Source organism: Heptranchias perlo, chromosome 18 (genome assembly GCF_035084215.1).
Source record: "Heptranchias perlo isolate sHepPer1 chromosome 18, sHepPer1.hap1, whole genome shotgun sequence".
Taxonomy (NCBI): Eukaryota; Metazoa; Chordata; class Chondrichthyes; order Hexanchiformes; family Hexanchidae; genus Heptranchias; species Heptranchias perlo.
The window spans coordinates 33,777,161-33,804,736 of NC_090342.1; the positions used below are offsets into that span (position 1 = coordinate 33,777,161).

The 27,576-nt window shown below is 43.0% G+C and overlaps 1 protein-coding gene across 2 annotated transcripts in view; it reads left to right on the top strand.

The window, feature by feature from the left end:
- Nucleotides 1-27,576, top strand: part of si:dkey-82f1.1 (DENN domain-containing protein 2A) — a 118,463-nt gene that overhangs the window by 44,237 nt on the left and 46,650 nt on the right. For both annotated transcript variants that reach the window (XM_067999666.1, XM_067999665.1), the window contains exon 2: nucleotides 17,102-17,197. In XM_067999666.1, the coding sequence (XP_067855767.1) occupies nucleotides 17,112-17,197 (86 nt within the window). In that variant the 5' untranslated portion in view covers nucleotides 17,102-17,111. The remainder of the gene's footprint in view (nucleotides 1-17,101; nucleotides 17,198-27,576) is intronic.

The window sequence follows — 27,576 nt, forward strand, 5'->3', positions numbered from 1 at the left end:
TGAGAGTTGCTGAGAGACCTCCAGTTACAGGCTGGCCTTCATTCAGACACATCTATAAAGACAAGGCACCGATCGTACAAGCTTCCATGAAGATAGGAGAGTGCACCCTTTCCAGGGTACATTCTCATAAACACGCACAACCTGCTAGTTACAGAGTAGCACTTGTAGAGGGCTTAAACAGGCTGCTTAGCTGCCCACTCTAATGAGTTTGGCATCAGATTACCTTGGAGAGCTAGGAGGCTACGTATATATAATTCTGACAAAGGATCAATACCCAAAATGTTAAGGAACAGTATATTGAAATCATCGTCAAATGCTCAGATTTTTACTGTGCTTGCTAATTTAAAGTTTTCCTATTAACTTGGTCTGCCTGCTTGGTATGGCTTGGATGATGTGGTGAAGATTCAAGGATGAGTTTCTCCTCCTGAAAAGATCAGCTTGAGCGCAAAAGGAAAAATTCCATTTTCTACTCGTGCTGACTTTTTTTCTTGTACCTTTTTTGCTGGGACAATCGATTAAAACAAATTTCACCTGATGAGCTCCTAATCTCACTCAGACTGTTGGATGGTGACAGGAAAAGGGGCAGTTAACAAGTGCAGGTAATGAATGTAAAAACCTACTTTGAACATAGGAACAGGAGTAGGCCATTCAGCCCCTTGAGCCTGTTCTGCCATTCAGCGAGATCATGGCTGATCTGTATCCTAGCTCCATTTACCCATCTTGACTCCATATCCCTTAATATCCTTGGCTACCTAAAATCTATTGATCTCAGATTTAATTTTTTTTTCAAAAAATATACTTTATTCATAAAATTTGCACCAATACATACAATACAGTTATCATATCACATTCCAAACATACACAATACAGATTATACAATTTGCAGGTTACATCAAGTACAGTTCAATGAACACATTGTACATAATTACAGTTCATGACACTCTGGGTGCCTCGTTGCATTACAGTCAATACAGATTATTGATTACAGATTCATTACAGGTACATTACATTACATCAATTTGAATTTTACATTCTGCCCGGGGAGGGGGTTTTCCCTGATTGCAGCCTCTCGGTATATGATGGCGGGAAGGCTCTAAACGGTTGCCTTTCCCCACAGAGCCTTTGCGGCGGCCGCACCCAGCCTCAGTGTGTCCCTGCGCACGTAGTCCTGGACCTTGGAATGTGCCAGTCTGCAGCAATCGGTCGAGGACAGCTCCTTGCACTGGAAGACCAGCAAGTTTCGGGCAGACCAAAGGGCGTCTTTCACTGAGTTGATGGTCTTCCAGCAGCAGTTGATGTCCGTCTCTGTGTGCGTCCCCGGGAACAGCCCATCACAGAGTCCTGTGTTACGGAACTGCTCGGGACGAACCTAGACAGATATCTCCAGACCTTCTTTGCAAAGGCGCATTCCAGAAGGAGATGGGTGACGGTCTCGTCTCCACCACAGCCTCCTCGGGGACAGCGTGCGGTGGCGCTGAGAGTCTGGGAGTGCATGAAGGATCTGACAGGAAGGGCCCTTCTCACCACCAGCCAAGCTATGTCTTGGTGCTTGTTTGAAAGCTCTGGCGATGAGGCGTTCTGCCAAATGACATTGACAGTCTGCTTGGGGAACCAACCGACAGGATCCATCATCTCCTTTTCCCGCAGGGTCTCGAGGACGTTACATGTGGACCACTTACTGATTGCCTTGTGGTCAAAGGTTTTTTTTTGCATAAACATTTTGACGAAGGACAGGTGGGGCGGAACAGTCCAACTGGACGGAGCGTTCCGTGGCAGCGTGGCCAGGCCTATCCTTCGCAACACCGGGGACAGGTAGAACCTTTAAAATTATTAATTGAGTGAGCATCTACTACTTTTTGTGGGAGAGAGTTCCACACTTCTACCACCCTTTGTGTTTCCTAACTTCTCTCTCATTCAGTGTAAGTTGTGCTCTGCACTGTATATCATCTTTTCTTCTGGTCAGAATGTGCCCATTAGCAACAGCAATGCGAGGCTGTGCAGTGGTGTGGAAACACTCCAAGTGTAAGGCTGTGTCTTTGATTTTCCAATTAATTCAAATCAGATTGGTCTTAGTCACAGAACCATAATCCTGATTGGCTTCAGGCTGAGACCCAGAAACCACAATAATTACGTACTACAGGAGTTCAGACAAACCACACTTGGAGTTGCACCATCCCCTAATCCTGTGCCAGAAATTTGTCAGTTTCATAAACATTAAAACCAACTGGTCTTGTCCACTGTGGACTTGGAGCACCCACAAAATATGTATTATAGCAATAAAATGAGACACTGTTCGGCTCAGAGGGCATGTCCCTGCTATGCTAGGTAACTATCAACAATAAAGGTACAATGATGTAATGCAGATGAAAGAATTATGAATATTCTCTTTAAGGCTGTCCCACTAAAAATGACAAATTGGGTCAAGAAAATGTGTATATTGGGCCTGGCTATCTCAGTACAGACCAAGTCCAGATGGTGGTTCTAACAGGACTGGCTATTTCAGTACATGATGTGGAGATGCCGGTGATGGACTGGGGTTGACAAATGTAAGGAATCTTACAACACCAGGTTATAGTCCAACTTTGATTGCCTTGACAACGGGCAGTTGGAAAGATTATCTGTAATCACCAGGTATTGTTCTCTGAATATAAATGCGGTAACCTTCCATGGAATCCCACACTCGCTCACCTGACGAAGGAGAAAGCCTCCGAAAGCTTGTGATTTTCAAATAAAACAGTTGGACTATAACCTGGTGTTGTAAGATTCCTTACATTTATCTCAGTACAGACCAAGTCCAGATGGTGGTTCTAACGGGACTGGCTATCTCAGTACAGACCAAGTCCAGATGGTGGTTCTAACGGGACTGGCTATCTCAGTACAGACCAAGTCCAGATGGTGGTTCTAACAGGACTGGCTATCTCAGTACAGACTGAGTCAGAAAAATATTAGGACTTTGTGATAATATTTACAGTTATATTGACATTCAGAAGTGATTGCTGTATTGAAACCCTGAGACATTTTTGAAAGCAATGATAAAACATCAGAAAGGGCTAATTCACAAGCAAACTTATCAAGCCATTGAAATCTCTGCATGAACAAAAGCAGTTTCTATTTTTTGGGGGTGTTACAAATTCCGGAATGCCATAAATACCTTCTCTGGCTCAGTGGCACCATTGGTTCCTTTAAGCAGTCCGAATGTCTTTTTATGGGATTTGGCTCACACTCCCCTATGTCTGTTTGTACTATTGCATAACCCAGGGATGTACCAATAATGTCCCCTTGTGACTTGAACCAGATATTCATGTCTTTCACTTGTGTATTTTCTTCAACCTCTCTGAAGGTGGACTGAGTAAACACTTGGTGAAACGAGGCCCAATACGAATCGTTAGGCTGCTTTATTTCACAAAGTGACCATACAGAGCAACAGTTATGATCAGATTCACTTAGTACAACTTATCTCTGTATAGTGATACAAAAGAACACCCCGAACTTCCCCACATCAGTAGGACATCTTAGTTGACTTAAACAAGTTGTCTCTAACTATTCTCTAGCATTTCCAACCTCTTCACCTCAGCGAAGGGCCTCACAGCTTTCCCTTTAACAAATCTGACTGCATTCACAGCCTTTGTTTTTCAAAAGCTTGTTTTCATGTCCCTTTTGTCTCTCTTGTTTTTCATCTCCCTCTTCACAGACAGACAGAGATTAAAGGCTTTCCAATACATTGGTTATGATATTCTTCAATTACCCACGCAAGCTAACAAATTTCTTACTGTTTAGTCACTGGGAAAGTAACTCTTAACTTCAAATCCTTTCTGTGGAAAACTGGGCAAAAACATGATGAGGGGGAGGGGGGGTAAGAGATTGATTAATTTTACTCTTACTCGTTCTAGTTCTCTATGCTCTGTGAGGGTAGGTATTCAACTTACATGCAGCCTCTGCCAATTCTGCTGTATAACTGACATTGGGTCGTGTGTCAGAATAGCCCAAGGACATGGGACTCTTTCCTGTGTGTTTTTTTGCTGTTGCCCATCTCTACAGGGTGAGAGCACCTGGCCGGCGCTCAGAATCTAGTTACTACAGTACTCCTGAGATAATGAATTTAAGCAGTAGGGAGTCACAAGGAATTTGCACCATATTGACCCATGCACAGTGCATTGCCTTAGTGAAGAACTGTGCTACCATGGTTTCCTGGATTCCTGTTAATGTCCTATTATAAGAAAGTGGGAGTCACTTGTGTGATAATACAGCCCATAATGCTCGGCCCCGAGAATGACTGACTGTTATCTTTGGTTTCCGCCCAAGGTTCCTCTCATTCAAGTTAAGGTTACATTTCTCTATAAAGCCTTAAATAGAGAGGGAATGCAATTCAAAAGTACTGCACCTACTTCGTCACATAAGGACATAAGAAAGCACCGAATATTTCATCCATCAAGCCCATTCCTTACACAGAATGGATTGTATTCATTCTATCATGGATTCTACCCAATCCTTCCTGAGAAAAGATTCTGCAATGGTTTTCCCTCTGTTCCCCTCCCCACAGGTAAATCAAGCAAAACTCCAGGATATCTATTTAATCTTATACATTTCATTATTTATCCCTCACCAGTTGCGTTGCTTAGTGTGATATCCGTAACATACTCCACACAGCATTTACTTACATCCATGTGTACTTATCTTCATAACCCTCAGTTCCATTCCTACCAGATAATCATTCAGCTCTTGTTCAAGGTCTTAATGATAACATTAACAGTCTTCTGGAGGCATCTATTCTACATATCTACTGCGTGCCAACTATATCTATTGTAAGCCAAGCTTGTTTAGATAATTAACATTTGGGTCAGTTTTTGTCTGGAGTGGTTACTAACATAATGAAAAATTTGTAATATTTGTACCTCAGCCAATCTGTTATAAGTCAGACTAAATTTAAACTGTACATCACGCACAACAGAACTGTTATAAGATGATGTCAAACATAGGGTAAATGATATGTACTGCATGGGAAAACATCAATGTGCTGTGCAGGGAAAACTGGAGAGCATGATGTATCTGCAAAAGGCACTATAGAGGACACTGCCTTCATGAACAATAACTGGAACCCCTTTCTCATTTGTTTACTAGCATTCAATGCAGGCAATTGTGTCAAAACTCATCAATGTGAATTATGTTGTGACAAAATGACACAAAATAATTGCTGATGAGGCAGGCTATTCGGCCCATCTTAATTGATCCATCTAGAGCGCTCCTAATGTCCCCCCCATTGTAGCATCCAATTATTTCTTAAATGATTCCAGGGTTTTTGCCTCACTACTCTATCTGGAAGTTTATTCCATATGTTCATCATTCTTTTTGTGAAGAAGAATTCCCTAATAGCAGTCCTAAAATAACTTTTTACTAGTTTGAACCGTTTGTTCTATTCCTGCAGTTTAATTTAAAATAATATTCCGAACTAACTTTTTCTATGCACTTAACAATCTTGTATACCTCTTAGATCACCTCCTCTCTAAACCGAAAAGCCCAAGTGTCTCCAGTCTTTCCTCATAACTCAGGCCTTTGACACTAGGAATTCAGCCTAATGGTTCTTCTCTGTCTCCAGCACTTGGTGACCTGAACTGGAGGCAGTATTCAAGGTGTGGTCTGACTAGAGCACTTTAAAGTTTGAGCAATACCTCCTCTGACATATTCTACTGTTTTGACTATGTAATTCAGCATCCTGTTGACGTAGTTGAATGCTGCTCGGCATTTGTTGGACATGTTTAGCATCGAGTCTACCAAGTCTCCTGGGTCGCTTTCAACTTTATTCTGAGCTATTTCAACACCATTCCTGGAGTATGCGTGTCATCTATTTTTCCTTCCTGTTGACTCTAAAGATGAAGTCTAATAGTTTCTGACACCAGATAATCAAGCTCACAACAACAATTTAATTTAATAACTTTATTAGCAGCATTGCAAAGATACAGACAAGGTATAGTTACCCGATCATTAGAACAGAAATTGGACTTCAGAACTCCCTTCTTCCTTGGTCTGTTCTAACAAGTACCAGCTACCCTGACCACATTGTAGTAAACAACTCAAGCATAAATACCTGCTCCCCTGCACTAACAGTCATGTCCAGTATCTCTCCCAGTGTCTGCAATGTGGGAGGTGGAAGACTGCGGTGGTTCAGATCAGGGCTCTTGAATGGGCAAGGTCTAGGAGCTTGGGCCTGTCTGTGGGCTGCACTATCTCGACAGCTGCTAGGACAGTCTGGCCCAGCTGGCTTGCTGGCACCATGGCAGGCACTGGTGAGGAGTGCCAGAGGAGAAGGCATGCTGCCCTTGTGAGGGAGGGCAACCTGTGCCCCTCCCACTATGCTACTGCCGCACAGCACTCCCACTGATCTGCATGAGAGCAGACTGCAGGAGATCTGTGATGCCCCTATCCATTTGGTCCCCCAGCTTGTCCAAGGCAGAGGAGAAATTGGGATCAGAGCCTGCATGGCACCAATATGAACATCCCTGAGAGATGCCACAACTGTTGGCATGGCCTCCTACATGGAGGGTCCAGATACAATTGTTGTTGTGAGCTTGATTATTTGGTGTCCGAATCTATTTGGCTCGATCTTTAGAGTCAATGGGAAGGGAAAATAGATGACATGCATACTCCATGAATGGTGTTGAAATAGCTCAGAATAAAGTTGAAAGTGACATCTTGGTATACTCAATACTCTAATGCTAGCGGCCATATCATTGGGCCATGAGGACTCATTTACTAAATCTAATGGTATCGACTTGCCCTCAAAAATCCCTTTCTTTCAGTCTGCCCTTGTAAGTTTCTGCATCTTGCTTTCAAAGGCCATAACTCTTACTTTAAGCATACCGATTAACTGACAGTTTTCACATCTCTTTTACCTCCCTATTGCATTTGACTCTCTCACTTGTGAATATCCCTCAACATACACACCTCATGGTCTCTATCTAAGTTATAATTTTATAATTCTCTTGGTTGTTCCCCTTTTTCACCTGTTGCCCACTTTTAGTTTTATTTATTTACCTCTGGTATTCCCTTTTTGATTTTACTTCTGCCTGATGCCCCCCTTTCATTATTACTGCCCATGAGTATTTTTTTTCACTTCTAATTCCCCTCTTTGACTTAGGTATTCTAGTTTTAATAAATTTGTTTCTGCCTATGCTGCATATTTTTAAAAAGATTCTTTACCTTACTGGTCTCTTCTTAGTTCTTTCACTCCCTTTGTTTTACCCGCTCTCTCAGAAGCTCCATGTTGTATCCTGCCATTCCCATGACATTGCAATGTTTAACTTACCATTGTGGGTATTTTTTCCCTCGATGTTGATAGAATTGCATAGACTTACATAGAATGTACGGCACAGAAGCAGGCCATTCGGCCCAACTGGTCTATGCCGGTGTTTATGCTCCACACGAGCCTCCTCCCTCCCTACTTCAACTAACCCTTTCACCATATCCTTCCATTCCTTTCTCCCTCATGTCTTTATCTAGCTTCCCCTTAAATGCATCTATGTTAGTCACCTCAACTATTCCTTGTGGTATTGAGTTCCACATCCTAACCACTCACTGGGTAAAGAAGTTTCTCCTGTATTCCCTATTGGATTTATTACTGATTATCGGTCGCGACTACAGAGGACGCTATCAACCCCCCGATTATAGAATCTCCTATGACTACAATCTTTCTATTCTGATCTTCTCCCCGCATCGCCTTGGACTGCCTCGTGCTCCATGGTGTAATGGTTATCATTCTGGGCCTCCTCCCTGCAGCCTTCATCCTTATCCTCACAGATATCAAGTACCTTATACCTGTTGGATAGGACCAGTGTCTGTGGGACCTCCTTTTCTACTTTCCCCTCCCTTATGTGTTGAAGAGTCTCTAACATGCAATCCAGCTCAAAGATTCTGAGCCGGAGTGTCTCAACCCAGAGATATTTACTGCAGATATGGTAATCCAGGACTGTCTCACTGTCCACAAACTCTCACATATTACAGTCCTGACACACAGCCTGTACTGCCATCTCTCGTTTTTATTTATTTAATCAGTACTTTATTTCTAGGACTAATGGAATCACTTGTTCCCCATGAAGTCTATCTCCTTCCTTGATCCTCAATATAATGTTAAACAGTCTTTGGCATTCCTCCTACTCAATGTATTGAGAGTAATTTCAGATTGTTGGGGGGTCTCTGAGATCACAGCCATGCTGGTGACCAGACGTCCAACAGTGGCCCTTCAAGCTCTTTTCCTTCTGCAAACAAAGATATGTTTTGTAATAAAAATAAAAATATGTTCCCAAAGAGCTTTTCATGATGACAGTGGCTTAGAAATTGGTTCGCTCTATGCCCATTTTACAGGCGTAAAACGGGCTCGTCTGGGTCCAATATGGAGGTTGGCATGCGTGTGTTCATTCCACGTCGGAAGTGTGCCGCCCACCATATTGGTCAAGGCTGCTCAGTAGGCACCCACGGCACACACCTGAAACTGATGTTTGGCCCTTTGCATATACAATTGGGGGGTCTAACGCCTGATTCAGGCCCCTTTGCCAAATTGGACTGCGAATGCTTGCAGCATGCACCGTGCATGCAGCGGTCAGTTTCTTCAGGTGCTCAGCAGTGACCTCTGGTGGCTGCCACCCTTAAGGTAAGACTGAAATTTTCTTTCTTACTTCATTGTGGAGCCAGGAGTAACAGGAATTCTCGTCCCAGCCCCATCTTAAAACTGCCACTCGCCCACTCCCAACTACCTCCCCGCCACCCCCTCCCCACCTCCCACCATGGACTCTCCTGAGCCCCTCGGCTCACGTCCGGGCCAGCCGATCCTGCTGTACCCCCATCATCCCCCTGCAACCGGCCAACTGCCTTTGGTACCGTGAATGGGGCCCACAGCTCAATTGTTCTATCGTAATAAAGCTGGCGGACCAATTTGCTGTGGTCCTGCTGGTGGCCTCATTAGACCTGTGCAGCGTGTTCTGCACTGGGATTGTGCACTGATTCGAGCACAAACCAATTTCTACGCCAATGGCCCTTTAAGCTGCATACCTGGGTCTGGAACATTGCACAGCAGTGGGGGAATGGGGAGTTCTTTAATGTATTGGATCTATAAAATGCATCTGTAAATCTGTGCAAAAATCTGTGCTCCTTATCTGACTCATGATGCACCTGGCCCACAAGTGCTGTGAGTGGCAGTGTAGAGAGAGCTTTACTCAATCCATATCTACCATAATTCACCTGGGAGTGTTAAAAGGGCAACACCAACTAGTCTTGCTCTGAGTCTCTAACTTAGAAGTGTTTGAGAGACAGTGTAAAGTGGTCATCATTCTACATCTAACCTGGGAGTGTTTAATGTTGACACTGGGTGCCAAGAGTAGGAGATTGTTTCATTTCCCATTAATAACCACCCTCACCTCTGGTGAATCTGATATTTCAAAACTCATAAAACCATTACTTGAATCTAAGTTCAGGAACTGTCAACTTTGCCCAGCGCCATCAAGCAAAACGTTAGTTCCAAGCAACACCGAATGACTGACGAAGCAGATAAAATGAACCTGAATGTGTGGGTGGAAGCTAAATAAGTAACCGTTCAAATGCAGCGCCCCTCCCCCAGATACAAGATTCATTTAGTGCAATAGAATGCAGCAAGCTCCATAAAAGAGCTTTCAGAAGTCAGATAAAATGGGCTATGACTGAGTCACATGTTTAGCTAGTCATGATACATAGAATGATCTCCTGTTTATTATTGTGCAGTGTCTGTACATCCACTCCCCTTTTGGGTCAATTCCAGAACTGGCCCAGTGGGGGGTGGGGGGAAGAACATACTCACCAATTGAAAAACTAGCAGAGGTTGACCAACAGTTTTTTTTCCAAAAAAAAAAGCTGGCACAGCCTCAAACTGCCAGGAATACATGCCTATAGAATGTAGTTACATTGAAAGGACACTGGGGACGGTCTAGTTATAACTAGGTATAACCAATGTTCCATCACTTGTTTAGTGAAACACTGGCAAAAATTGCGGGGATTTTGCCCCATTTGTTGAAGAATTTGCGGAGTATTTTGGGTACATTTTGGTATTTTCTGTTGCCACCTCACCCAGTGCCACTAACCCAATCTTACTTCCTGCTGCTGCAGGAGATTGAACATTGCTGCATGTTGTGGGCAGGAATTCTTGATCTCACAGGAATATCCTGACTATTCCTGCCCACTGCATGCAACAGGGTTTAATCCCCCAGAGCAACAGCAGCAGGTAGAAGCAGAGTCAAGGCTGGTGCTGACTTTGGTCCACGAACACAGACAAACAGACACTAACCGTAAGTGATCACTGCAGATGGTTAGTAAGTGCGGAACAGGAATTACAGTAAGTAAAAGGCATTTTGTAAATATTGGAATGACTTTTTAAAAAGTGAAATATCCAATTTAGCATTTGTACGGTTCTAGACTTGTGTCCAAGCTCTCACTAGGTATACGTGTATAATATAACTGGGGTCATATTGTGGAGTCTGTCTTTGTGCCCACTCTCCAAATGAACGCTCACCATTAAAATGTTGCCGATTTGCAGCATGGCAGGAAATCTGTACAAGCAGTGATTTGTGCAGACTACTATAAACTGGCCAGGGTTTTGAAAAAAATTAACAAAATTTGATAGGGTTTGTACAAGTGTCCTGGGGTGTTTGTACAAACCTGTACTAATCTACTGCCTGTAAAATTTCCTGTCATATCAGTTTAGGTCTTTTAGCTATATATGCTGAAGTGTTTAGGTCTTCAAGGGTTAACCTCTCTACCTTTAATTCACTACAGCATGTAATCCTACACTCACACACGGGGCATTGTCCTCTGTTTCTTTCCAGGGCCTGTCTCCCCAGCACAAATAAAGATATCCCCCAGGTCACATTCTTAACACTGGTTTTCATACAGGGTAGCCAGATGGCCTCTTTTGGCTCACATGCAGGAGCTCGTGCTTTTGTTCCAGCGGACAATGGGTTATTCCTGGCAATGCTTAGCACTGGAGACTCTGACTGCACACTGACTTACTGGCCTGCTCCCTGAAGATTTACATGCTATAGACAAGAATCCTGGCTCTTTCTTCAGCTGCCTTTCTGTGGGCCTGGCCTTCCTCCAAACTCCTTGCGAGTAATTTTGAGGCCTGCTTGAGTTACTTCATGCATTTACATCATCCCCTAGGGAATGAGACTGCCTAAGTAAAAGCGAGAAAGTTAATCAGCTGGAGAAGTGTGCATTCCTAAACTTGTCAGTGATTCTCTTTGGTACCCTCACTGATCCCACTTGTTCAGGCTGTTTGTGTAACGTGCAATAAATATTTTCATTGTAATTCAGAATTTTGGGATTAGCCACATTGTGTCTCCTTTTTGACGTGTCAAAGTTTTCATTGAAACCTAACAATTTTTGGCACATCCTCTGCAAATTTTCTGATATAAAGTGATGTGCTGAGATGTCACCAATCATTTTTGTGTTGGAAGCTTCACTGGATTGTTGATGAAATTGAAATAAGAGAAAATGAGATAACAGTAAAACCACAAATGCTGGAAATCTCAAACAAAAACAAAATGCTGAACATGAACTGAAGTCAGTTAGCATTTTAACAAGAAGAACAGTGAATGTTTTAGGTGGGTCACTTTATCAGAACTGTTCTACCTGAATGTTTATCTATACTTCTCTTTGGGATGTTGATTGACCTTCTATGTACAGGTATTTTTTTTGCTTTCACATTGAAATGACCTGTTCACAGGGAAACAGTTGCAATGTATTAATGGGCTTTTTAAAAATTAAAGGGTGTCTCTGGCTCAGTGGTGAGTTTTGGGGCAGAATCCCTTCAGAGACCCCCCCCCCTCCCCTTTGCTCTGGAAACGCTAGTGCTGCACTGGTACTTTGGCCAGCGGCCAGAATGCTGTGCTGGTGCTCCGGCAGGTGCTCCATGGAGCGTGATCTTTTATAATACTGCAGTTTTCCTTTCATCTTTTCACTGGGATTGAGCAGCGGAGAATATGCTTGTAGAGCCTTGCACAATGTTGTCATCACACTGTGATCCTCTTATTGTGCACTGTTTAATAAGCCCTAAGCTGCAGCAATACTGATTTAAAGATCTTGTTATTGGCTCCAGTCCCCACTCTGTATTTAAATAAAAGATAGTGGCCTAGAAATGCGATGGTGCCACGTCCATTTTGCAAAATGGGCACCTAAGCATCCAATATGACGGGCGGGGCTCACACGCTCATTATGTGCCAGAAGTGTGCCGTCTGCCATATTGAAGGCACAAAAAGAGGCGTCTAGGGCCTGCGCCTGAAACAGGCATATGCGAAATGGGGGCCTAACGCATGTTTGAGGCTCCCTATGCAAAATTGGGCTACCCTGAATGCAGCTGGCTCCAGACTGACTGTGTTCAGGAAAACGTGCTCTGCATACAACCTAACCAGCATTCCTTAAAGGGCCAGTGGAGGCCGCCCCCAAAAAGGTAAGATTTTTAAAAAATGCTTGCTTGAATGTGGAGCCAGGAGGTGCGTGAGTGCTCTTCCCGACTCCGCTGCAGTGTCTTTTGAAAATCCAAATATACTACATCCACTGGTTCCCCATTATCTACTCTGCTAGTTACATCCTCAAAAAACTCTAATAAGTTTGTCAAACGCGATTTTCCTTTTCGTAAAACAGTGTTGATTCTGTCTAATCATATTATGATTTTCTAGGTGCCCTGTTACCACTTCCTTAATAATGGATTCTAGCATTTTCTCGACGACCGATGTCAGGCTAACTGGCATGTAGTTCCCTGTTTTCTCTCTCCCTCCTTTCTTGAATAGTGGGGTTACACTTGCTACCTTCCTTTGACTAAGAACAGCTAATTTACCACACCCCTGGATCAAACCTGGCATCTTCCTGATCTGTATAGCTCGCTCAGCTCGTCACTGGATAAATTCACTGCCATCTGGGGGCCCCAAAGGGGTTTCTCTAGAGATACAGTGGTAAGACGTCCATAGTCGTTTCTACAGAGATACGGTGGTGAGGTCTCCATAGGCATTTCTATGGATATCCTAGCGCAGAGTATGATTATTATTTTGTTTTTCCCGTCTTACAGGAATGCTGGATAAGTATTTAAATATTCTTCAGTGAAAACACTGTTGGGATGTAGGTGTTTTTCTTGTCTGAAGTTACTGTGTAGAGAATCCAGATGCAGCCCTGCATGGAGAGCTCACTCACTGTGCTATGCTGCCCCAAATAACTCTTAATGTACAAAACAAGCTGCCGCAACTCCAATTGCCCAGTATGATACTGTCTGACGCAGCGTGCGATTGCTATGAGAATTTTCTTGACCAAATTTAGGCACAAAATAACTGATCTCCTTGTGTGTTTAATTTAGTTAATGGAGTACAAGTAAAAAAGAAGCTAGGAAGAGAGTTAAAATTCATCCCAGTTCTGGGCACAGTTCCAGATCTGAAATGTCGAGTGTCTGGAAAAATAGAACACTGAACATTTCACATATTTTATTGAGGCTTTTTCGTTTGACAGACAATGGTGTCTTCCTGTTATTTCCCTTCTATTGCGTTGCTATAGTTATGCACTCTTCACATCAGGTATACTGTAATGGAGTGAAATAAAGTCCTTGGTTGTCCTTGGTAGGGGTTTAACAACAGAATAAGTATCCTTCCTTGAGGAAGCCTTCAGAAGACATGTGTGCACCTATTAGAAGTCCATGCACATACACAGGGGTGTGATACAAAGTGTAATCTCTGTTCAGCTATTCTGGGGCATAATGGATAGATTATGGGGTGGATCCACCAAAAACAAGGAGGGTACAACAGGAGGCTTTTATTAGGTTAGAGTTACAACCATTCAGTAAGTATGGGTGGGGGTGTGGGATGAGGAGGCAAAGAGACATACTTTTTTTTACAGGATCAGGGGTATGGGGCCCACAGTGTCTCCAACATTGGAATCCAAGACACAGTTGTGTTGGGAAGGGGGCAAATTCCCGGACAACCTCTGAGTGCCCCAAGGGCAATGTAATCGAGTAATGTGTTTGTTACACATATTGCGGTAGTACAAAACTCTGAATCATGTAAGGACCAGTCTGACATAATGCTAATATTGAACAGTAGATGGAATTGTGACAATGGCCTGAAGTTCCTGTGGCACTAACATTTACTCACTCTTTACGTGTGCCTGGATTTCCTGGAGAGAATAGCCATTTTACTTGGGTTATTCCAATATGCAACCAGAGTGTAAACGCTGACTGTGTGGAGACATGTGTATGCATGCAACACCACAGCACCTAAAATCTAAAATGCTTCTGGTCAAAAGCATGGCACGAGCAGAGATGGCGTGTAAAACAAAACTCTAAATCATGTAACGGTCAGTCTGGTGTGAGGGTCATTGCAGCGTAATGATCAGTGCGCATGATGGTCACTGCTGCCTAATGGTCAGTAGTCTGACCTTTTTTTTACCATGGGGTTTTTAAAAAATTGATGTTTATGTTACTGTCTGGTCACAGTTAAAATTAGAAATATATTGCTTAATGAGATCATTTTAAGCCTAGTTACAAAGATTAATCATGTTAAGTGTCCATTTGTTTATTTCTGTTTGTTTGGTTTTTTGATTATTTTTGCTTTGAAAAGTGGCTGAAGAAAATTGGCCAGAAAGTGTTTTTGAAGCTAGCAGAGTGAGGGGGGAGTGATATCAGCAAAAACAAGGTTATTAACCCATGGCTACATCAGCATCCACTGTGTATTTTAAAGTTCATCCTTTTCACTCTGTCGGGGTCAGTAACTCCTCCCAGCCATTTTCTTTGGTGATCTTCATTCACCCCAACACATCATTAAGCTTCATAAACAGGAATTTCAGCTCCCTCACAACTAGACACATTTCTGACAGGCAAAATCAACGCTCCTGGCAAAATGAGGCAGGAGTTTCATTACAATATTAAAATGAAGGTTAGCTGTTGACGACCCCCATTATTTTCCTATTATGGTGTCAATAGCCCATGTTTAACAAATGTCTACGATTGCTGATTGTGAAATTGAGTATTTAAAGTACCAGAGGAAAACAAACTGCAGAATTTGAAGGACATAAGTGTTCTTGTCCACTTTTTTTATCATTTTGTTTTCTTCAGAAGGTGTTGTATCCTGGTTTCTGGCACTGGAATATTTTGCTGTAAGTGTGGTTTTCACAATTTTTATGTTTTCTGGAGGAAGAGCAACAAAAAGATGCCAGGCAAGTGAGGATGCACTGCAGGAGGACTGTGTCCACAGAAGCACTCCCTGAGCAGGCTCCAGTTTAGCAGATTTGGCTCAAATTTGCACTAAAACTTAGCCACTTTGGACTGGACTTTACCAGAGATCAAAAGCTGTTTTCCTGATGATAATTCAGTCCTTCATACTATCGGACTCATTAACTCCTATCAGCCAGTTTCCCTGATGATGATGTTAATTCAACATTTAAAATTCACAGAATAATAGTTTAAAGTATGAACAGACAGGGAAAGGGAAAATTAGTATCTGAATCCAAAATCTCAATTGTGTAAGGTATCACAATCAAACCTAATCCTGTCCTCACCTGACATTCACTCATGCTTTTTCCAGAAGGGGTCACTGTATAGCAACTGGAGCTAGAACCCTGGACCATTTCTGCTCCTAACTCCAGGCTGTTGAAGTCAATTTTAAGCCCCAACTTCCACCCCAGCTGAGTTAAGCTAACCAGCTATAGGCCAGGGATCAAACCTGGGTCCTTCGTAAAATGGTACATAACATTTACCACTGAGCTACTGAAGAGCCTTCATTCTTCTTTTTGCAGACGATTAAATTTTAAGTCCGTTCTTCTAAACAGTTGACTGGCAGTTCTTCATCGTGTGTCCATACAGGATGGAAGACAGTAAATTGCTGGAACCCAGGGCTCCCTTGCACTAAGTTTATATCCATTTGCTCAGGTTCAGTGGCCAGCCTTACAAGATTAGCTGTTTCAGCTCAGACAGGAGTCTCAGGGAGTGAGGTTGTCAACTTAGACCCTTACATAATCCATCTCTGACATTTAAGTAAGGAGTGTTACTTGTAGCATAATACTGCTGGCCCTATTCTCCCCACCTATCAAGGACCGTAACAGTAAAATGTGCTTTGTACCCTCACATGTGATGGAGGCAACAAGTAGAAGGAAAGCACATTGTTGCAGAGAGAGAAAGTGGAGGGACAGTTGTCCTTGCCTCTGGCACACCTGGACTGGAAAAAAGGGACCTTGGATGGCAAATGGGTGTGGGGAACCCTGCCCATTTTCTACCCCCGCCCTGTCCTATAGATGCTGTACCAGCTGGGATTGGCTGGCTCAGCACAGACCAAGAATCAAAATTGAGACCTCCTGGTTGTATAGTTTGGTGCAACAAATTTGCCCGAGCACTGAACTTATAGCTTGTGAAGTATTTCCGCACGTGATAAGTTCCAAATCTAGGATGGGGGTACTGTGAGGACACAGGTTCACAGATGTAAACTGATTAACAATATATTTAGGACTGTTACCAGGAAGCTCTGCGCACAAGGAGTGATTAACATATGGAACGGAATTTCAGTTAGGGTAATGCATGCGAAAACCCTAGAATTATTTAAGAGAACGTTGGATGCAGTGATAGGACTTTGTGATCTTTCTGGATGGATGAGCTAAGATGGGTCAAATAGCTTTCCTCACCTGTGCATAACTTGGAAGAGAAGGCAGGAAAGGGAAATTAAGTTGGTGCCAATCTTGCCTCCTGTTAATGTGAAAATCCTAAAATGCCACAGAAAATTGTTGTAACAGTCCATAAATCCTTCTAAAAGTTGCTTATAAAAGAGAAATATTGAAGGGTATAGGGAGACCGCGGGGAAATGGGATTAGACTAGATGGCTCAAGTGGAGAAAAACACCAGCAGACTTGACTATCAAATAGCCTGTTTCTGTGCTGTAACATTCTTGATTTCTAATCTATTAAACAATAGTACTAATAGTCATAATAACAATCAAAGTCACTATAATTACTGTAATTAATTGTACCATATTAGTAGTCACAAGATTAATATTATTACTGCCGTTACTATTAATAAGAACATAAACCTGACTGATTTATTATACTTCATACCCCTTCGCAGGTGAAGGAACATGCCTATTACCAACACAATGACAGCCAATAAGACAACGGTGTTAAGCTGGACAGCAACAACCTACAACTCGAAGCCCACTGACCGGTGAGCAAAATCTGCCATTTAACCATAAAGGGGCAGGGTCATCTTGGTTCAGTGACTGACACATGATTTGCATGTATTGTAAATAGAAATATGTCATAACACAATTGATCACAACTGCTAAAAACATTGTAATTTTCATCGAAATTACTGAGAAATTAATATCAGGACATGAGATCTCAATCAAGGTAAGTTGTGCTGCAGAAACCATTGGGAATGAACCTCGCCTTGGTCAGTGGCGCAAAACAGGCAATAGCGAATTGTCAGCCCGTTTTACACTCCGCCCAATTAAAACCTATGTGGGAAAGAAAATAAGGAGCTGCCGATTCGGTATCACTCATTTCCACCCAGTCATAAAAGCTAAAATTGCCCCATTGAGTTCACTCACAGTTAACTGCCATTCAGGCTGAAGATCAGGACCTTGGCTTTGCTTGTAAGAAGGTTAATTAAGGGGCTGCAGACATTGTGGCTTTGTGACTCCGGTATTTTCCGTTCTTACAAAGCTTTTCTATACATTACAAACGACCACCTGTGTTTCTTTATACATTGAATTTGCAGAAACTGTACGTGATTTCTGAAGTGTGACAGACTGGAAGTGTGTGGATATGTAAAGTTTTTATAGTCCAGATATGTACTAGCAGATCTCCTGTGGTATTGTCCATGGTGAGTCAGAAATTATGGTGTTTGGGGCAGGGAAGTGAGTAGAGAGGTGCATCCATTGAGTGATAGAATTTGGAAAAGTTTGCAGCAGGTCTGCCCAAGGACAGTGAAGCAAGTTTTTTTTAATGATTTCTGGAATATAAATAATTATTTTCCTTACAGACTGCAGTTCCATAAATAAATCTGCTTATATAGACAACTGTCATTTTCAAATTCCCAGTATAGGCAAAAAAGGTATAACCATTTATAATATATTACAAAATAAAGTTTTAAATCTCTCGATTTTCCACTTGGCCTTATTTTTAAGACAGTGTTATTTTAGATGGATTAATGCCAGCATTAAAATAATGCTAATCAGAAAATCTCTACTTATGTATGTCCCTCTATCTGTCTCTGCTCCTGTTTCTGGCTCTCCTCTCTATCTCTGAGTTGTTAAATATAGGCTGGGGTCACTGAATTTAATCGTCGTTTAGCCAGGGAACTTTGCAGATTGGACTGTTATAATTTCAGTTTCAGGTTGTAATTCAAAAAGGTACAGCATTTTAAGATTGGCTTGCATGTATAATAAAGTGTGATGCCTGGAGTATGGCGTATGTATGTGCACGTGTATTATTTTAATTATATTACTAGTGGATCTTTGTGGCATTGCTTACTAAGTTTAATTATATGCTCTTTAATATGGACAGGAGTTGTATTCCATGTAATGCACAAGGTATTAATGCTGCTAAGGTGCTAATTGTTGTTAGGTAAATACAAACTCAGGCCACTCACAGTTCAATTTTTGTTTGATCAGGGAGCTTTGCAAATTGTAAAGAGTTTATCAGCTTTGGCTCCAAGTCCAAAGCATCCCGTAACTGGCTTTCTCTCTCTATTTTAAGATTGTTTTACATCTGTAACAAAATGTAACATCTACAATAGAATGTTTAATGTACCATGTCTATACATAGATAATATACAAGTAGAGAAAATGGAAGAGCATTATAACCTAATAACATAGTTATTAGGTTATAATGCAGTGCATGATATACGGACTATTATAAACCTTTACCACACTGCGTTATTATATAATACTAGTAGATCTCCTATGACGTTGCTTACAGATAGTTCACGGCCCGGAGTGCAGTTTCTAATGTTTACTACACGAATGGTCTGAGATCCCTTACAGACACTTAACTCCTGCTCTAATTTACTGATCTCGTGCTGCTGTTGCTAGAATTTGGGGCAAAACACTTGCCCCTAAATTTTAGTTTCTAACCAGGAGTTACCTTATACACATTCAACTCATCCCTTCCATTTTAGTCAAACTAAAACACCCTTCCAATCCAACCAAAGCAGCTTTCCAGCGCCAATCGATTGTTTCCTATGTCATAATCCTCTCTGACGGTGGCATCTCCTTTTAGTTTGTGCTGCACCTGCCTCCACTTGACCTCTCAATCAGTTCTCACAAAGTTTCACAGCAGGTGCTGCTTCAGAGCGCTGAACACCTCGCCTGATTTTCTTTTTCACTGTGGAAAATTTGCAGTGCATTAGCTGAGGGAGGAAAAGACAATGGTCCTCACAAAACTTTTTTGCTGATAGATGAATTTTGTGACTGAACTAATCAGAAATGACCCTACCGATATGGATCTACCGATTATGGCTCTAGGGTCTGAATGGTTGAAAAGAGTGGCTGAAGAGAAATTAGAATTTGGGATCTGATTAGTTGCAACTCTGTGATGTGATTGGTTGAAGGAATAATGATCTAGTTCTGGGATCTGATTGGTGAAAAGGACACTGGAATCATGCATTCCTACATACAAAACATTTAATATTACAGATAGTGTTAGAGTGTTAAACCCAGTAACATATAGCAGGAGTGTTATACCTCTCTGAAAGACTGTGTTATAATTTAAAATAATATGGAGATGTTTCAAGAAATTAACCTGTCAAGGAGTCATCTGAATTCATTGAGGATTACTGGCTTTAACACAATCCTGGCCATCGTTTGTAAATGGAGGAAAATGAGTAAAGGTACAATACTCAATTAAGTATATCTTTCAAGCTTCATATTTTCATTATTTTTAAAAAGATTATCTGGGAATTTTCAGAATTTGTTCAGGCCTGTTAAAAGCAGATAAAAATCAGGGGGGAAAATAAAAGTCAAAATTTTGATAATTGGAGAAAATATATTTTTTTAAAAACCTATGTGCATATTGATTATGTGTGTTCTCTGAATGGATGGATGTGCAAGGTGAAAGTATTACATTAGGATTTCATACCTTAATCGCAATGTAGGGCAGGAAGAGGAAGTCTAGGATTTTGAGCAGTAAGCTGGAATATTTGCCAATGAAGGCAAAATAAATGGGAAAACTAGATTATCAGAATGCTGAAAAAAAATGTGAAAAATCGACAAAAAACGAGAAAAATGGGCAAGGGGGTGGGAGGGGGGAAGCAGGAATTTTTCAGTAAAAGTTGATAACTCTGAACCCTACATATTATCTACAGACATCCTTCCTAAAGGCCATTTAAGGTGGCCACCGCTCATTCTGGTTACCAATCTTCAATCCCAACAATGTGTTAAAGGTTCCGATGTGACGCTGTATTGGGGGCCAGCCTGTGAGACCTGTTTTTCATGTGGATATTTATCACTGAACCACTTAAGCGCATGAACGAGGCCATTTACTTAAAGGGACAGGCATTTCTGAATTCGGAGAGCATTTGATTTTCTCGGGATCAGCGGACGTTGAATTGATGAAGATTTGAATTTCTGTTTGTTTATGCACAGTCTGCAGAAATCGTCATGGAAACATGATCCCGATACAAACACTGGGATTACCAGAGCAGTCACTGTCTGTACACAGCAGTTTAAGCAACTCTCGGGAGGAAAACTGGCAGTGTGCTTCCATTCTTTTTTGCGAGTTGACCCTTTTTGCAATTTATCATTGTTTTCCATCCTGTTCAATCATTTGCTTTGCCAAATTGAACGTCATTTCTGAGAAAGTGGCATCGGTGGCAGTAAAATTGGAAGTACATTACAAGAACATTTAAGTTAGCAATGCTCCCGCCTGAGGCTGTCCAAGCTTTCTTGCAGAGGTTATTGGCTTCGCTGAGATCTTCAGCGAGGTAGTGTTTATTCAAAATGTTTAGCTTAAGTAGAGATCTCCTCAGATCAATCAGTGACCTTTCAGGACCTAACCACAGCACATGGCTGTGGTTTAGGACCCACAGTTAGGGAAATATGCAGCAGGGAACTGAGAAACAGCTGTGTTTTCATTTAGTCCCACTCAGTATATTTCTGTTGTTTTGCTTTAAAAAAAACTAAAAGTCATCTCACATTTCAGTTCTTTGCCCAGTCTGCCGTTTTTGAATGAAGTGTTACAGGCATGTAATGATCTGTGATATTCATCCCAACTCTCCACCCCACCCCCAAGGGCTAACTTTGTTCCCCACAATGTCTGTTTCAGTGTCACTCTCAGAGCATAGCAATCCGATTCAGCCTTTACTCGACTTGGACTGCTGTCAAACTTTTTTGCAGTAACTGGAGAAAGTGAACGTGGTGCCTTATTTGAGAGTGCACTGCAGTAAAATATATTGTTTAAAAAGAGTTACAGGTTATTAAAAATGTAGGCCTGGTGAACATTTTATTGATATATGTATATTTATCTAGGCTGGGGTCTAGTTGGAGTATTCCCTCTAATGAGCTCTTTCTATACAGGGGAAAAAAAATAACATGATACTGTCCAGGCTGTAAGAGACTGGCAGATTCGAGTAGCAGAGTCCCATTCTTCATTTCTTTGAATTTGCTGAACCAAACTCTAGGCAAACTTGCAGTGGAATGGGTGTGACATGCACATACAGGAATGTGACAAGGGGAGAACTGATTGACTGACTCAACAAACTAAATCCAGCAGTGAAACCGAAGATCTTTCTGGGGATCACGGGATGTGAGAAGAAATCAATTGAGAACTTTGTGACATTTTTAACAAAAAAAATGTTCATGCAGAGAACAACTCTGAAAATCAGATCATGGCTGACTGAAATTCAAGACTATGACAGGTGAGTAAAGAGAATGGCCTAGAAATTCAATCGCGTCCAAAAACAGACGCGCGGGTGACAGGGCACTTGTACAATCCCGCCGGACAAGGCAGAGGCAAACCAAACCAAGCCCAGCCAACCCTGCAAAGTCCTCTGCACTAACATCTGGGAACTTGTGCCAAAATTGGGAGAGCTGTCCCACAGACTAGTCAAGCAACAGCCTGACATAGCCATACTCACAGAATCATATCTTTCAGCCAACGTCCCAGACTCCTCCATCGCCATCCCTGGGTATGTCCTGGCCCACCGGCAGGACAGACACATCAGAGGTGGTGGTACAGTGATATACAGTCAGAAGGGAGTGGCCCTGGGAGTCCTCAACATTGACTCCGGACCCCATGAAATCTCATGGCATCAGGTCAAACATGGGCAAGGAAAGCTCCTGCTGATTACCACCTACCATCCTCCCTCAGCTGATGAATCAGTCCTCCTCCATGTTGAGCACCACTTGGAGGAAGCACTGAGGGTAGCAAGGGCACAGAATGTACTCTGGGTGGGGGACTTCAATGTCCATCACCAAGAGTGGCTCAGGAGCAGCACTACCGACCTAGCTGGTCGAGTCCTGAAGGACATAGCTGCCAGACTGGGCCTGCGGCAGGTGGTGAGAGAACCAACACGAGGGAAAAACCTACTTGACCTCGTCCTCACCAATCTACCTGTCGCAATATTGGTAGGAGCGACCTTCGCACAGTCCTTGTGGAGCCGAAGTCCCGTCTTCACACTGAGGGCACCATACAACGTGTTGTGTGGCACTACCACCATGCTAAATGGGATAGATTCAGAACAGATCTAGCAGCTCAAAACTGAGCATCCATGAGGCATTGTGGGCCATCAGCAGCAGCAGAATTGTATTCCACCACAATCTGTAATGTCATGGCCCGGCATATTCCTCACTCTACCATTACCAACGAGCCAGGGGATCAACCCTGGTTCAATGAGGAGTGTAGAAGAGTATGCCAGGAACAGCACCAGGCGTACCTAAAAATGAGGTGCCAACCTGGTGAAGCTACAACACAGGACTACATGCATATTAAACAGCGGAAGCAAGATGCTATAGACAGAGCTAAGCGATCCCACAACCAATGGATCAGATCAAAGCTCTGCAGTCCTGCCACATCCAGTTGTGAATGGTGGTGGGCAATTAAACAATTAATGGGAGGAGGAGGCTCAGCGAACATCCCCCCCCTCAGTGATGGCAGAGTCCAGCACGTGAGTGCAAAAGACAAGGCTGAAGCATTTGCAACCATCTTCCGCCAGAAGTGCCGAGTGGATGATCCATCTCGGCCTCCTCCCGATATCCCCACCATCACAGAAGCCAGTCTTCAGCCAATTTGATTCACTCCCACACGGTATCAAGAAACAGCTGAGTGTACTGGATACACCAAAGGCTATGGCTCCCAACAACATCCCGGCTGTAGTGCTGAAGACTTGTGCTCCAGAACTAGCCTTGTCTCTAGCCAAGCTGTTCCACTACAGCTACAACACTGATATCTACCTGACAATGTGGAAAATTGCCCAGGCATGTCCTGTCCACAAAAAGCAGGACAAATCCAATCCAGCCAATTACCACCCCATCAGTCTACTCTCGATCATCAGCAAAGTGATGGAAGGTGTCATTGACAGTGCTATCAAGCGGCACTTACTCACCAATAACCTGCTCACCGATGCTCAGTTTGGGTTCCACCAGGACCACTCGGCTCCAGACCAAATTACAGCCTTGGTCCAAATATGGACAAAAGATCTGAATTCCAGAGGTGAGGTGAGATGCCCTTGACATCTAGGGAGTATTTGATCGAGTGTGGCATCAAGAAGCCCAAGTAAAATTAAAGTCAATGGGAATCAGGGGGAAAGCTCTCCAGTGGCTGGAGTCATACCTTGCACAAAGGAAGATGGTAGTGGTTGGTGGAGGCCAATCATCTCAGCCCCAGGACATTGCTGCAGGAGTTCCTCAGGGCAGTGTCCTAGGCCCAACCATTTTCAGCTGTTTCATCAATGACCTTCCCTCATCATAAGGTCAGAAGTGGGGATGTTCGCTGATGATTACACAGTGTTCAGTTCCATTCGCAACCCCTTAGATAATGAAGCAGTCTGTGCCCGCATGCAACAAGACCTGGACAACATCCAGGCTTGGACTGATAAGTGGCAAGTAACATTTGCGCCAGACAAGTGCCAGGCAATGACCATCTCCAACAAGAGAGAGTCTAACCACCTCCCTTTGACATTCAATGGCATTACCATCGCCGATTCCCCCACCAACATCCTGGGGATCACCATTGACCAGAAACTAAACTGGACCAGCCATATAAATACTGTGGCTACAAGAGCAGGTCAGAGGCTAGGTATTCTATGGTGAGTGACTCACCTCCTGACTCCCCAAAGCCTTTCCAACATCTACAAGGCACAAGTCAGGAGTGTGATGGAATACTCTCCACTTGCCTGGATGAGTGCAGCTCCAACAACACTCGAAGCTCAACACCATCCAGGACAAAGCAGCCCGCTTGATTGGCACTCCATCCACCATCTTAAACATTCACTCCCTCCACCACCAGCAGCGTGTACCATCTACAAGATGCACTGCAGCAACTCGCCAAGGCTTCTTCGACAGCACCTCCCAAACCTGCAATCTCTACCACCTAGAAGGACAAGGGCAGCAGGCGCATGGGAACACCACCACCTACACATTCCCCTCCAAGTCACACACCATCCTGACGTGGAAATATATCGCTGTTCCTTCATCGTCACTGAGTCAAAATCCTGGAACTCCCTTCCTAACAGCACTGTGGGAGAACCTTCACCACACAGACTGCAGTGGTTCAAGAAGGCGGCTCACCACCACCACCTCAAGGATTAGGGATGGGCAATAAACGTTGGCCTTGCCAGCGACACCCACATCCCATGAATGAATTTAAAAAAGGGACAGGCATGCGGCCAGAAACCACATGAAATTGGTGCTGGGACTTCATTATAATGGGATAGGCATGCAGACAGCACCACCTGCGCGACTTATTGGCTGCAACTCTGATTAGTGGGGCAGCAAATTGTGCGTCTCTGATGCCGCTTCAAGGCAGTCTGTATCTCCTAAAGGGATAGCTGCAGACAGGAGGGATCATTTCCAAAGGAGAAACATAGCTGCAGGAGCTGTACATTGGGCCCTGAGGTTCTCCGATGCCGCTTTGGAGGCGGTGGACAGAAGGGAGATCCTGTTCCCTACTGAGCAGCCCTAAACAAAATGGAGTGCAGTGCACTTCTGGCGTGGAATGATGTGCGCTCGCTGTCTGCCATATTGAACCCTTAGCGCAATCATATTTCTAGGCCCATATGTCTTCTGGAATTTAAATAACCGATTAATCAGATTCTCTTTAAGAACTCACCAAAGAATTTTTATCTAATTCTCAGCACCAAGGGAGGAATTCCTGGAGTGTGTACATGATGGTATTCTAGACCAATACGTTGAGGAACCAACTAGAGAACAGGAGATCCTAGACTGGGCATTGTGCAATGAGAACGGATTAATTAACAATCTTGTTGTGCGGGGTCCCTTAGGGAAGAGCGACTATAACATGATAGAATTCCTCATTAAGATGGAGAGTGAAGTAGTTGGATCCGAAACTAGGGTCCTGAATCTCAATAAAGGAAATTATGAAAGTATGAGGTGCGAGTTGGCTATGATAGATTGGGGAACTTTACTAAAAGGGATGACGGTGGATAAGCAATGGCTAATATTTAAAGAACGTGTGCAGGAATTACAACAATTATTCATTCCTGTCTGGCGCAAAAATAAAACAGGAAAGGTGGCTCAACCGTGGCTCACAAAAGAAATTAGGAGTATTAGATCCAAAGAGGAGGCATATAAAATTGCCAGAAAAAGCGGCAAGCCTGAGGATTGGGAGCAGTTCAGAATTCAGCAAAGGAGGACAAAGAGATTGATCAAGAGGGGAAAAATAGAGTATGAGAGTTAACTAGCAAGGAACATAAAAACTAACTGTAAAAGCTTCTATAAATATGTCAAGAGAAAAAGATTAGTGAAGACAAATGTAGGTCCCTTACAGTCAGAAATGGGGGAAATTATAATGGGGAACAAAGAAATTGCAGAACAATTAAACACATATTTTGGCTCTGTCTTCACAAAGGAGGACACAAATAACCTGCCAGAAATGTTAGGGAACCAATGGTCTAGTGAGAGGGAGGAACTGAAGGAAACCAGTATTAGTAAAAAAATAGTGCTAGGGAAATTAATGGGGCTAAAGGCTGACAAATCCCCAGGGCCTGATAATCTACATCCCAGAGTACTAAAGGAAGTGGCCCTGGAAATAGTGGATGCATTGGTGGTCATCTTCCAAAATTCTATAGACTCTGGAACAGTTCCTACAGATTGGAGGGGGGCAAATGTAACCCCACTATTTAAAAAAGGAGGGAGAGAAAAAACAGGGAATTATAGACCAGTTAGCCTAACATTAGTAGTTGGGAAAATGCTAGAAGATGTGATAACAGAACACTTGGAGGGCATTAACGGGATTGGACAAAGTCAGCATGGGTTTATGAAAGGGAAATTATGCTTAACAAATCTGCTGGAGTTTTTTGAGGATGTAACTAGTAGAATAGATAGTGGATGTGGTGTATTTGGATTTTCAGAAGGCTTTTGATAAAGCCCCACACAAAAGGTTAGTGTGCAAAATTAAAGCACAAGGGATTGGGGGGAATATACTGGCATGGATTGAGAATTGGTTGACAGACGGGAAACAGAGAGTAGGAATAAACGGGTCTTTTTCCGGGTGGCAGACAGTGACTAGTGGGGTACCGCAGGGATCAGTGCTTGGGCCCCAGCTATTCATAATATATATCAATGATTTGGATGAGGGAACTAAATGTAACATTTCCAAGTTTGCAGACGACACAAAGCTGAGGTGGAATGTGAGCTGTGAGGAGGATGCAAAGAGGCTCCAATGCGATTTAGACAAGTTGGGTGAGTGGGCAAGAACATGGCAGATGCAGTATGACGTGGATAAATGTGAGGTTATCCACTTTGGTTGTAAAAACAGAAAGGCAGATTATTATCTGAATGGTGATAGATTGGGAAAAGGGGAGGTGCAACGAGACCTGGGTGTCCTTGTACACCAGTCGTTGAAAGCGAGCATTCAGGTGCAGCAAGCAGTTAGGAAGGCGAATGGTATGTTGGCCTTCGTTGCAAGAGGATTTGAGTACAGGAGCAGGGATGTCTTACTGCAGTTATATAGGGCCTTGGTGAGACCACATCTGGAATATTGTGTGCAGTTTTGGTCTCCTTATCTGAGGAAGGATGTCCTTGCCATGGAGGGAGTGCAACAAAGGTTTACCAGACTGATTCCTGGGATGGCAGGAATGACGTGTGAGGAGAGATTGGGTCGGCTAGGCCTATATTCACTAGAGTTTAGAAGAATGAAAGGTGATCTCATCAAAACATATAAAATTCTAAAAGGATTAGACAGACTAGATGCAGGGAGGATGTTCCCGATGGCTGGGGAGTCCAGAACCAGGGGTCACAGTCTCAGGATACAGGGTATACCATTTAGAACCGAGATGAGGAGAAATTTCTTCACTCAGAGGGTGGTGAACCTGTGGAATTCTCTACCACAGAAGGCAGTGGAGGCCAAGTCATTAGGTGTATTCAA